We start from the raw sequence: 12,461 nt of genomic DNA, 5'->3' as shown, positions 1-12,461 counted from the left end.
AAGATGGAACATTATACACAAGGATGTTCGATGGACCGTTAGCAATATGTTTGGGTTCGGGAGACACCGACTACGTCCTACGAGAAATTCACGAGGATACTTGCGGGAACCATTCCGGTGCCGAATCACTGGTTCACAAAGTCATCAGAGCAGGATACTATTGGGCCAATATGGAAAAAGATACTAAGGAATTCGTTCAAAAATGCGACAAGTGCCAAAGATATGAACCTATGATCCACCAGCCTGGGGAGCAACTTCATTCAGTCATATCCCCATGGCCGTTCATGAAATGGGGAATGGATATCGTCGGCCCTCTGCCATCGACCCCAGGTAAAGCTAAATTCGTTTTATTTATGACTGACTATTTCTCTAAGTGGGTTGAATCACAGGCTTTCGAGAAAGTCAGAGAAGAAAAAGTTATAGACTTCATCTGGGATCACATCATATGCCAATTCGGGATACGCGCCGAGATAGTATGCAACAATGGAAAACAGTTTATCGGAAGCAAAATAACAAAGTTCCTTAAAGATCACAAAATAAAAAGGATCTTGTCGACGCCGTATCATCCTAGTGGGAACGGACAGGACGGATCAACAAACAAGACCATCATTCAGAATCTAAAGAAAAGATTGAGCGACGCTAAGGGAAAATGGAGAGAAATTTTGCCCGGGGTCCTTTGGGCATATCGAACAACGTCAAAATCCAGTACGGGGGCAACACTGTTCTCCTTAGTATATGGCGTCGAAGCTCTGATCCCGGTCGAAGTCAGGGAACCTAGCGTCAGGTTTTGATACACAACGGAAGAGTCAAATACGAGGCTATGAATACAAGCCTCGAATTTCTAGATGAAAAATGGGAAGCCGCCCTCATCCGAATGGCCGCACAAAAGTAGTGCATCGAAAGGTACTACAACCGAAGAGCCAATCTTCGCCACTTTCAAACCGGAGACTTAGTTCTGAGAAAAGTCACCCTTAATACTCGAGACCCAAATGAAGGGAAACTCGGCCCAAATTGGGAAGGACCGTATCAGGTCCTCAGTATCATTGGAAAGGGATATTACAAACTTGGCACGATGAACGGTGAACAATTGCCAAATAATTGGAAGATATCACTCCTCAAACAATATTATTGCTAAGGTATGACCTTCTCCTTTTTCATTTGTATTTTATACTAACTTGTTGCAGGAGTTTGATCGAAGGCATCGAAGTTCTCTCCAAACACGAAGTCCTTAGGTCTGAAAGCACGTGTTGCAGTCTTTTTCCCTTCGACCGGTTTTTATCCCAAATGGGTTTTTCCAGCAAGGTTTTTAACGAGGCAACCATTGTTCGTGCTAACTTAGAGCAATTCAATAGTATCCGAGGGTTCTTTACAATTAACCTCGAATACTGGGGGGGGGGGGGGGGATCACCCTCGGATGTTATGTTTTCAAGGAAAATAATTCGTGTCAACAAGGTTTCAATAGGTAAATTTTGTAAAGGGCCAAATGGTCAAAAGAACCGTGTCCATGTAGATTACTCGAGACCTAATGGAAAACATGTACGCATGAATGATCTATTGAAAGAAGTATATTTCCTTACCAGATGTTCCATGCCTTAGTGAAATTTCCACTTTATAATTTCATACTTATGATCTATTGCATAAACTGGCTCAAGTGCCGATCGCAACTAAAGCTCGAACAATCAACCCCGTACTCGGGGACTGCCATTCAAAAATTGACATGCTCGAATTATTAAGTTTCAAGACCATAAGTCCTTAAAAAGGCAATCCTCGGTTTTATAGGCCACAACTACCCCACTCGGGGACTGACACTTCGAACAAGTTCGGAGTATAATTCAGAAACAAGCCCAAAGCGCAAATCTCAAATTAAAGGCTACGGCCAAACTAGCATGGTTCGGAGAAGTCCGAATTTCGTAACAAAATAGGCCTTCTAATATTTACGTAAAAACCGGTTAAAAGGTCTACCCTCGGCAAAATTACAAAGAGTTTAGATAACATCAACCCTCAAAAACCTTAGGGGGTATCAAATTATTCAAACTCCCGAACAAGCTTATGCTAAGGCATAACAAAGAAAGGGTTCGATTGCACTAACACTCGAAAATCCTAATGGGTACAGATTTATCTCGTGCTAAGGCATAACAAATTTTTATGTGATTAACTTTCTAAGCCTAAAAGGGTAAAAAGCCATTCTTTTAAGGCCATATCGGCCTAATTCAAGAGCCTAAGGGCCATTTCATTCTTTGAGTTCGTGAACTCCTCACTCAACTAAAACCTAAGGGTCATCCTACTTCGAGTTCGAGCAAATACTCACTCGATTATAAAGACTTTCATTAAATTGCCTGAGTTTTGTACTCGTGAAAGAAATTTTCACAGGCATGAATAAAACAGAATTTTCACAAGAAGTTGAAGCAAGTCAGAAAGAGAAGTGATCTTTCATATATACAAAAATATTTACAAGGACCGCTGAGGATCCTACACAAAAAGTTCAGAAAATAAAAAATTCTAAGTGCTTAATTTTCCTCAGGAGCTACACCTTCGCCATCGGAATCCCCTCCGCTCTCGGATCCACTCACGCTCCTAGAATCATCATCATCGAAAGAGAGCAACGCTTTGGCTTCGGCCTCGAGCTCTTTCGCGTTCTCGATCTTGATAGAAAGGTTAAAGTCACGAGCATGAATCTCCTCGAGAGTCTCTCTTTGAGACTGGTACTTGGCATGCTCGCCAACCCAGTATGATTGAGTCTGAGCGATATCAGCAACTTCCTTTGCTCGAGCTTGAGCACCTTCAGCATCAGCTCGGTAGATGGCCACGATCTCCTTCGCGTCAGCCTTTACTTTTCTGCCTCAGATGTGGCCTTTGCAAGTTCGGCGGCCAATCGAGCCTCGAGCTCCTCAATTTTCTTGGCTCGGGCCGAGCTTTCCTCCTTAATGCTTCGGAGCTGACGTTCGGCCGATGACAGTTGGGCTCGAGCAGTATCTTTTTCCGAGGCAAGGGGCGGTCCATGTTTTGTTTCCACCCCAAAGTCTCTACCCTCATCATGGTGACCTCCCCATGGAGCTGCTCAATCTTTTTGGCCTTCTGCTGAACCTGCAGGATCGAAGTATTAGTCGTCGTTCCCGAAATGATACATCGAGCTTCTAAAAATTTTCATTACCTGCTCAATCAGGTCAGTTTGCTCTTTATGAGCTCTGGCCAATTCGGCTCGGAGGTCCTTGTTCTTCTCGTCTTTTGCCCGCTGAGAAGTTTGAGGAAATATCTCTCCTTCGTGAGCCTTTGAAGATCGGCCTAACATCGGCTCAGCTCTGCTCGGGATTTAGAAAACACTTCCCGATGAAGTGTCAAGGCCTATGAAGACAGAAAGGAAATTAATCAAGGAAAGGTAAATACAAGTGAGGTATCGACGAGGGAAGTTGAGATTTACCCGACTCAGGAGTCGTTGAGCCTCATCAAAGATACTCGATGCCTTATTCAAGTCGGTAGCATCTTCGACTCCTGTAAAACAACCATGGAAAAGGTCATCCGCTTTATGGGCTCCTTCCACATCGGGGTTCCCCAGGGCATGGGCTTCCTGGATTTGCCCCTCAGAAAATGTAGGAAGGATCGGCGAATCGCCAATTTATATTACCCCAAAGGAGTAACTTGGGGCGTTCTCTTCATTTTGAAGGGCCTCGAAGCCGGCCCTTTCAGGCACATCCACCAATTGCGCACTTCGACGAGGGGCATCTTCAGCCTCTGACGACTCGGGGACTTTGCTCGGGCCCTCTCCCGAAATCTCCTCGGCTCGAGGCTGAATCTCTTTGGCCCTCACCGGCTCAGCGACCTTTGGGGACTCGATGCTCTTCCTCGTTCGGGCCACCAGCTCGAAGCCAGCATCTTCATTTTCCTCTTCTTCGTCTCTTAGACGTTGAACTACATCCGGAGGTAGGACGATAGTGTCTTTCTTCAATTTACAAGCCTTGCTCTTCTTGGACTTTGGAGTCTCGGAGGGCGAGACCCTTTTTCTTTTCTTTTCTTTTCCTTCGTCGGCTTCGGGACTGGGGGCGAAGCCTCCTCCTCCATGGACGGGGGCCTCATGATGGCATCTTTCCTGAGGCATGTATGAAAGAAAGCCAAGTGAGTATAAGAGGGGCACATTTTAACGGAAGTTATCGGATACATGAAGAAAAAGCTTACCATGATTTTTGGCCTCCCATAGACCCCTTGCTAAATCGCGCCATGAGCGCTCACCGTACGAGGAGGTCGAAGCTAAGGTCCGGACCCAGCTCTCGAGGTTCAAAATCTCACCAGGTATTCAGCGACCGCTACAGAAAAGGATGTCGATGAGGAGAAGTAAAGGAAACAAAACAGTGAATAGAAGCTAAAGAAAGGATTGAACTTACGCTCCATATTCCACTTCTCGGGAAATGGGATCTTCTCGGCCGGAATTAGGTCGGAAGTCTTCACTCGAATGAACTGACCCATCCACCCTCAATCCTTGTCCTCGTCTATACTCGAGAACAGCACCTTCGTGGCCCGACGCTGAAGCTTTATTAACCCACCTCGAAAAAGACGGGGCCTGTACAGCCTGATGAGGTGGTCGAGGGTGAAAGGCGTCCCTTCGACTTTGCTCGCAAAAAATCTGAGAAGAATGACAATCCGCCAAAAAGAAGGGTGGATCTGACCTTGGGTTATTTGATATTGGCGACAAAAGTCAATGATGACAGGATCGACAGGGACCAGCGTGAAAGGGTAAGTGTAAACACTTAGAAACCCTTCCGCATAGGTAGTGATATCTTCCTCGGGAGTGGGAATCACCACCTCTTTCTTCTCCCAATGGAAGTCTTTCTTGACCTGCTCAAGGTCACTCTACGTTATCGAGCACATGTATCTCGACTTTGAAGTCCTAATTAAGATCACACCCCACCTCGGGAACGCACTCCTCAGGGCGCGGCTCCACCAGCGTTTTATCGCTGGCCGACCGCGATGAAGAGGCGCCTTCTTTTTGTGGAATAGTTTTAGACATTTTTGCCATTTCTACAAGTTGGAAAAAGGAAGAAAAGAATGAGGTTTGGTGTTTTGAGGGAAGGTTGATAACGGAACTTAGAGGTTATGCAACACGGAGAAGCTTGAAGGAAGTGAAAAGCTTTGAAGATTAAGGCGGAGGTTAAGAGTAAAGTTTGGGCAAAAGAGAAGGAAAGCACATTTATAGGAAGAAGATGAAGGTTCAAAACCAATAATGGCGGACAGCAACTGACAGGCATTTAATGCCTCGATATGCGAACCAACGGGACGTTTCAGTCACTTCTGTCGCTTACGTCATGAGGATGATGTCATGACAGATCGAGGTACAAAATCGAAGGCTCAATTCGTTTCTTCTCATTACGTTCCAAGAAACGAGAGGACTGTCTGTATACGGTTGAAACCGGGCCTGTCCGATTTTACTATTTGATCGAGACCAGGGAACTGCATCGAGGGTAAGCCTCGTAATGGGTCGGACCAGAGCACAAAGACAAGATATCGAGTTCGAGAATCGAGGTGCTTGTCGAGATCGAGGCCAGCAGCAGTCGAGACCAAATATTACAGACTTCGAGCTAAGCGCAATAACGGAAAAGCGAGATATCCGTAACTAGTCGAAGATCACGAAAATTCCGGAACATATCAAATCAAGGGCGATTGTTTAGGCTAATCATGGGATTTACTTCCGTAATTAGAATTGTACCATAGATAAGATTCCTCTACTGTATAAAGAGGGTTCTAATCATTTTGTAGACTTTTACATTCACACATATCAAAGCAATACAATATTCTCTCTTTAATTCACACTCTCTTGTTCATCAGTTTGCTATATTTTAACCGTTCTTGCACAAACTAGTTCGAGGGTATTCATGCTCGAGGGCTGAATTCTGTTCAAACACTGGTTTGCTTGGTATTATTGTTAATTTCGATTATTACACTTAGCATTTATCAATTGGTATTAGGTGAAATTATGTATCCTTAAAACCACATTATAAGTTTAATTGTTATCCGATTTTTAGGATAAACAGGTCTATATTTCAAAAATGTATATGACTTACAATTTCTCTCGTATCAAAATAAAGAAGAAGTTTACAAATCCAAAATTTTAAGCAAAGCATTGTTTGTACTATCGAGAAAATAGTCGTGGAGGTTTTAGGAGAAAGGGATTATTACAAGCTCAATTATGGTTATTAATTAATTTTCTCTCTCATCTTTCCTAGGAATTAGTAGTACACGTTTCGTAATTTTTAAATATTTTGTATTTCCATTAGCCAAAAAAGGTTATCAAACTAGCACACTTACTATACATAAAACAAAGACTCCAATTGAGTCCTCGATCTAGATCACGAAAAAATAGCTAACGCACTACGTATTTAATCACTATCTACGTACAAATTTTGCGGGTTAAGGTAGTACCCGTTCTGCACCGCCTCGTCCCGTTTGCCATCCTTACTACAATCACATTCACATTCACATGCGTCTTCCCATTTCCAAGCACCTCCATTCTTCATCTCTATATATTAGCTCTATTACTTCTAGTTTTCAAGCATAAACATTTTTCAATGGCTTCTCTACCTAATATATGTTTCTTTCTTTTACTGATAACCTTAGCCTTCCACTCTTCTCCTTCTGCTGCCCAAACAAAATGCGGCATAACTTCGGTTTACCAATTCGGTGACTCTCTCGCTGATAATGGAAATGGCATTCGTTTACCCGGCGTCTCCCTCGCATTCAATACCAGCAAACTTCCTTATGGCGAGACCTTTTTTATGACACCTACAGGCCGTGCTTCAGACGGGCGTATCATTAACGACTTCATTGTCTCTTCCCTTAACCTTCCCTTCCTAAATGCTTACTTGAACATAAATACTTCTTTCAGCCAAGGCGCCAACTTCGCTGTGTCTGGTGCCACGGCATTGGATAACGCTTTCTGGGCTGCTCTTAATGTCACGTTGCGTCCTTGGAACAAGCATCTCGATGCTCAATTAGGGTGGTTCAAATCTCATCTGCAGTCGACATGCGGCTCTAACTGTGCACAAACTCTAAATAACTCGCTCGTAGTATTGGGTGAATTCGGTGGAGTTGACTACTTCAATTGTTTCTTCCAAAACAAGCAAGAACCTGAGATCCGGACATACGTTCCTCCTGTTATTGCCGAAATTACGAGAGGTATCAGAGATGTGATTCAACTTGGGGCAACTCGCATTTTGGTTCCAGGAGTTTACCCCTTTGGATGTCTACCTGTGTACCTTAACAAATTTTATTTGCCTAATCCATTGGATTACGACACATTGGGTTGCTTGAGAAATCTAAATGTTTTCGCATCATACCACAACACTCAGCTGAACATAGCTCTGACAAATCTACAACTCCAGTTCCCAAATGTTACAATTGTTTATGGGGATTACTACGGGGCGCTTACGACTGTTCTTAGCAGAGCTTCTAGCTTTGGATTTAATCAAAGCACATTGCTCTCTGCATGTTGTGGAGGTGGCGGACGATATAATTACGGGAAAGCATGTGGATCAGCTGATGCTACAACTTGTCCTAATCCGTCTCAATACATCAACTGGGATGGGATTCATTTGACAGATGCAGCTCATCATCATATGGCAGATATTATCGTCACGGACATGCTTCCTAAATTCGAGTGTAACAACTTTGAAGATTCGGGTGTACTCATGTCTAGTTATTGATTTCAAAGTTTTCTTTGTTGCGTAATTGGATGTTTTGACTATGAGATGTATCTTTTCTTCTCCATCAAGAGGTGGAAAACGAATTAATAAATGAATGAATTTCACTTGAGCGTTGAATATTTCTAGAAGTATTGTGGTGAACACATTGTAACGCATTGATTGCAGAGTATTAGGAGTGGACTTATAATTAAGTTGAATGGACTTTCTCACCTAATAGGCTAGTCTTTTGGGTTGGACTCTCATATTCAGCTTATAACACAAGAAACTACTCTGTATTAAGTATTAGAAAGAAGTAAACAACCCTCGAGCATATTAGCTTAAATCTTACTACATATTCTTCGAGAGAGAAAAACGACGCACGCTTGGCTAAATTGACAACATGCTTAGAGTTACGAAATAAGTGATTATCATCCAGACATGCTTGCACGTTGCATGTGGTATTAGGACTCTTAGCTTAGTATTTATGTGATGTACTTATCAAGTTACCCCATGGTTGTACCTCCAATTATAATTAGATATGGAAAGCTCTATGATTTATTGAGCCATTCATCAAAATATTCTCATGGCATTAGATTAGCCGGTGTCGCTGCCGTTGAGTTCTCCTAAAGACATCTTTGATAACAGCCCTCTGTTTCCTTTTACCAGAGCCTTCACGTGATAAGGCTCTCTTTTTTCCAATTACTAGTACACACACACACACATATATATATATATATATATATATATTCTTGTTTACCCTCATAAACGGATAACAATTAAATTTGTAAGTGGTTTTAAGGATACGCGGATTAATTTGATACAAACGATAAATTGCGTTAGATTAATTAAATAAAGATGTAATAAACTCAAACCACGTGATGAAGATGATTATAGCCTTGATGGAATATCCAACCCGGTCCTGGCTCACAAAGATCAGCACTGATGAACAAGAACAACAACAAAGAAAATAATAATATATTGCCTTGAAATGTGTGTTTCAATGTACCTAATGAATAAATAAGACTCCCCTTTATATAGTAGGGGAGTCCTACTTTAGGTATAATTCTAAAAAAAAGGTAAAAAATCTTATGTTTAACCAATCAGCGGTTCTCCATCAATACGCGCCGAGATCCACGCCGTGATATCCGGCCGGTCGCGGGTATTACGGCCTTCTGTTGGTCGTGCTCGGTTTCTTGACGATGTTGTCTGAAGTTTGCAAAGACCCATTTTCGAGCATCAACGATGACCGGGATCGGGGTTCGCAAGGACACTTTGTCCGGGTGAGGACCGCAGACCTGATACCTGCCGAGTGGAGGTCGTTCCCCGAGAAGTGGAACGTATCACGTAAGTATAACTCCCTTTAAGCGTCGATTTTATGTTTTATCTTCCCTTTTCTTATTGGTGTTTGCTGTGGCACAGCCCTTGCTCTAGTTCCAAAAACTATTCCTCGGCACAAGGAGTGGGTCGAGGGTATTATGTCACAGATGCCCTACTCCGAGCCCTCGTGGTGCAAACTCTAAAGGACATTGGGAGGCCCGTTCCCATAGTAAGATTCCTTTCCCGATCAATTCGTATTGGGCTTCTCCTTCTAGCATTGCGTTCTTATTTCCTCTATTTTCTTTTTGCAGGTTTGCCTAAGACCGTCGAGCTTAGGACTCCGGTAGGGGACGAGGACTTGCCCGTTGACTCGTCGGCTTTAGGGCAGCTAGGGGCTACAACAGGAGAGAGGAAGTAGAAAAGAAAGGCTCTGGGCTCCCCGAGCTCGGAGAAGAAAAAAACAAAAAGAAGACTGGCTCGTAAGCCAAAGGAGAGATCCAGTTCTCGAGCACCAGATTCAGACTAGCTCTACCGGCTTAGGGATGAGTCCGAGGAGGAAGAGCCTTTTGTGGCCCGCGAACCATCGCCCCCGAAGAGTAGGGGGCCGGTGAATGAGAGACCCATGAGGCCGATCTCCCTCAGGCTAGGGAGGTTGATAAGGAGGCCAGGGCTGAGACTTCCCGGGATGCCGGTAGTGCCCCGAAGGAGGCACTCGGTGTGATAGATATTACTGGGTCGCTCTCGTTTACGAGTCCATGTTCAACGAGGTCCGAACGGTGAAAGAGCAACCCAACGAGGGGGTGTCGCGCCCGCCCCTTTTTTCCTCGGCGTCCTAGTTTCGACATTCATAGGGAACAACTCATTTCCTTTTGGGAATTGGGTATGGAATTTGAAGAGTCGCCACCTAACGAATTTAAGGTGCATTAGGACACCTAAAGCAAGTAACTCATAAAACCGGTTTGCATTACCAGAGATTGGGTAAGGGCTCGAAATAACCTTTAGGGGAAGGTGTTAGGCACCCCTCACGGTCTACAACGGTGGGTCCCAACCGAACTCAAATTATGTGAATTAGTCTTATAAACAGATAAAGCAAATTAGACAAATTGATATTATATTTAAAAGAGGGAGTAAATGGGGGTCCTAGGTTTTTTAGCCTACAGGATGATTTCTGTACAATGCTTGGTAATCGTACCCAAGTTGGGGTGCTACACATAGCATTAGCGCACAGGTCATCATATCCTTTACTACCCAATTACCCTCCCCTTAGTGGTTACATAAGCGATTCTAATTAAACGTACCCTATGCGTGCATTACCTGTCCCTTCCTTATGGCCCTGGGGTGTTTAGGACCTCTAATTAAGGCGGTTCTAGTCTCTCCTAAAGTGCTTAAAAAGAGAAAATCTAAGCGACAAGCAAAAACAAATAGGACATTCACATAAAGGGGCAATTAAGGGCTCACTTTTACCTCCTCACACAAGCAGACAACAGCACGTCTCAAACGGCAAGAATTCTATAGACATGGTATCTAAATGCTGAAATCTGTTTTAAAATCCTATAGACATGGTATCTAAATGCAGCAATTAGTTTAAAATCCTACAGACATGGTATCTAAATGCAGCAATTAGTTTTAAAATCCTACAGACATGGTATCTAGAATGCACATAAGCAAACATCGCAACAAACATACAGGTATGGTATCTAAATAAACAAACATTGCAATAACCTATTGGCATGGTATCTAGAATGCGGGACTGATTTTAAATCCTATAGGTATAGTATCTACCCTTTCCCAAAAAAATATATATAAGAATCCCACCCAGTTTTACTAATATCCCCAATATCTGTTTACAAAGAAATTATTATTACAAACCAACATAAATAATGAATTACAGAAATGAAACTGCTAGAACTATAGGGAGCCTGAACAGGGCCAAACAGTAAATCTGAAGAATCAGACCTTCAACCAAGTATGAACATGCCAATACCCTCATAGTGAACCCAATGGTATCCTGGTGCGTCAAAGGTCCCAAGGACCTCCCGTGCAATGCTCACACCAGAAAAACTTTTCAAAGCAACCTTTTCGTGATCAAGTTTGGAAGGCCAACCCCAGTATGTCAAAGTTCAGAGGGGTCTCATGGACTCCTAGGCAATGCTCACACTGGAGCGGCAAGACCCTAGGTGTTCTAAGAGTGGGAGTTGAAAACAGGAGATAGTTCTTTAGGAAAATAGTTTTGGATTCTCAGGAAGTAAGGAGCAAACAGCAAACAGGGTCCCTCAATTCTAGTGACTCAAACAAAGGTCCCAGCAATCAAACAATATATAGAAACATGATCACTTAAAGTTTCAACTTAGTTTATTAGCCGTTACTAGGTGAGCAGACACTAAACAAAGGCATGGCATGCTGGGATCAATCAGACAATCACATTCAAAGGGGTAGCAGGGGTTGGGAGCCATATTGGTCAGGAGTCTGTGAGAGGTGAACATGATAGAAAGAACATGCTAAACAGACATAGGTCTAATTTAGATATGAGCAGGCATGCAGACTTGCTGAAAGCAGAAGCACATAGGTCTAGCAGAAATAGAAGTAAACAGGTTGAAAGCAGAACACTCATAGGTTTATCCAAACAGAAGTAGACATGCTATTGCAGTAAACACATAGGTTAAACAGAAGTAGACATGCTATTACAGTAAACACATAGGTTAAACAGGAGTAGACATGCTATTGCAGTAAACACATAGGTCAAATTGAATAGCAGGAAACATATAGTCTAATTGAATAGCAGTAAACATGCTGGTAACATGGCATATAGTTAAATCAAATAGCAGTAGACATGCTGGGTAGAAAAAAAACATATAGGTTCAGAAGAAAGACATGTTGATTATAAGGAAACACACATTGGTTTAATTGAATGGCAGTAGTGGAAGCATACCAGTTAAGAGATAGCAATAGGAGAGTAAAGCAAATAGGGTCTGAAGGTCTAGCCTTGGCTCCAAGCCGGCTAGACAATGTAACATCAGAGAGTAGAAGATTGTGATAGAGAAAGAGAGCAAGAACTTCGTATATTTTCTATGTCTGTGTGTGTGTTGAACTATGTCTGTGTGTGTTAAAGAAAAGAATGAAACTTATATAGCATTGACAAAGTAAAACGAATAAGGCAAGGAAAATTAACAGCATATAAATAAAGTATGCAAATCAATTAACCAGTCAATTAGGGCTAAAACTCCTCAATTAATAACACATAAATTAGGGAGAATCTCATACGAAATCAGTCAGCAGGCATGATTGAAGTTAAATAAGGTAAGCAATAAGTCTAGAGACCATAGATTAGACTAATTAATCTAAAGAAGGCAAGTAGTACCAATTAAAGATTATAAATGAGAAAAATACGTAAAATCACGGGGAAGTACTAATTTTAACAGGAAAATATAATTCGAGCCCTAAGTAAATCAGTCAATCCATTTTGATTGACAGAGATAA

At 42.5% G+C, this 12,461-nt stretch overlaps 1 protein-coding gene across 1 annotated transcript; it reads left to right on the top strand.

Annotated features, from left to right (window-relative positions):
- LOC109231685 (acetylajmalan esterase-like) lies at nucleotides 5,463–7,805 on the top strand. Its single transcript, XM_019397327.1, has 2 exons — nucleotides 5,463–5,598; nucleotides 6,406–7,805. The coding sequence occupies exons 1-2, from the start codon at nucleotides 5,463–5,465 to the stop codon at nucleotides 7,686–7,688; spliced, it is 1,419 nt and encodes a 472-aa protein (XP_019252872.1). The 3' UTR covers nucleotides 7,689–7,805.

The sequence above is a fragment of the Nicotiana attenuata genome, chromosome 8, assembly GCF_001879085.1.
Source record: "Nicotiana attenuata strain UT chromosome 8, NIATTr2, whole genome shotgun sequence".
Classification (NCBI taxonomy): domain Eukaryota; kingdom Viridiplantae; phylum Streptophyta; class Magnoliopsida; order Solanales; family Solanaceae; genus Nicotiana; species Nicotiana attenuata.
Note: the sequence above shows the minus strand (reverse complement) of the source record. Positions and strands in the feature narration are given on the sequence as shown.

What these genes read in the sequence shown, in the direction of transcription:
- LOC109231685 (XM_019397327.1), top strand. Translation starts at nt 5,463, where the DNA reads ATGGGTCGGACCAGAGCACAAAGACAAGATATCGAGTTCGAGAATCGA. An exon ending in AACGGAAAAGCGAGATATCC is followed by an intron (nt 5,599 to 6,405) that starts GTAACTAGTCGA and finishes GGGTTAAGGTAG; the next exon opens with TACCCGTTCTGCACCGCCTC.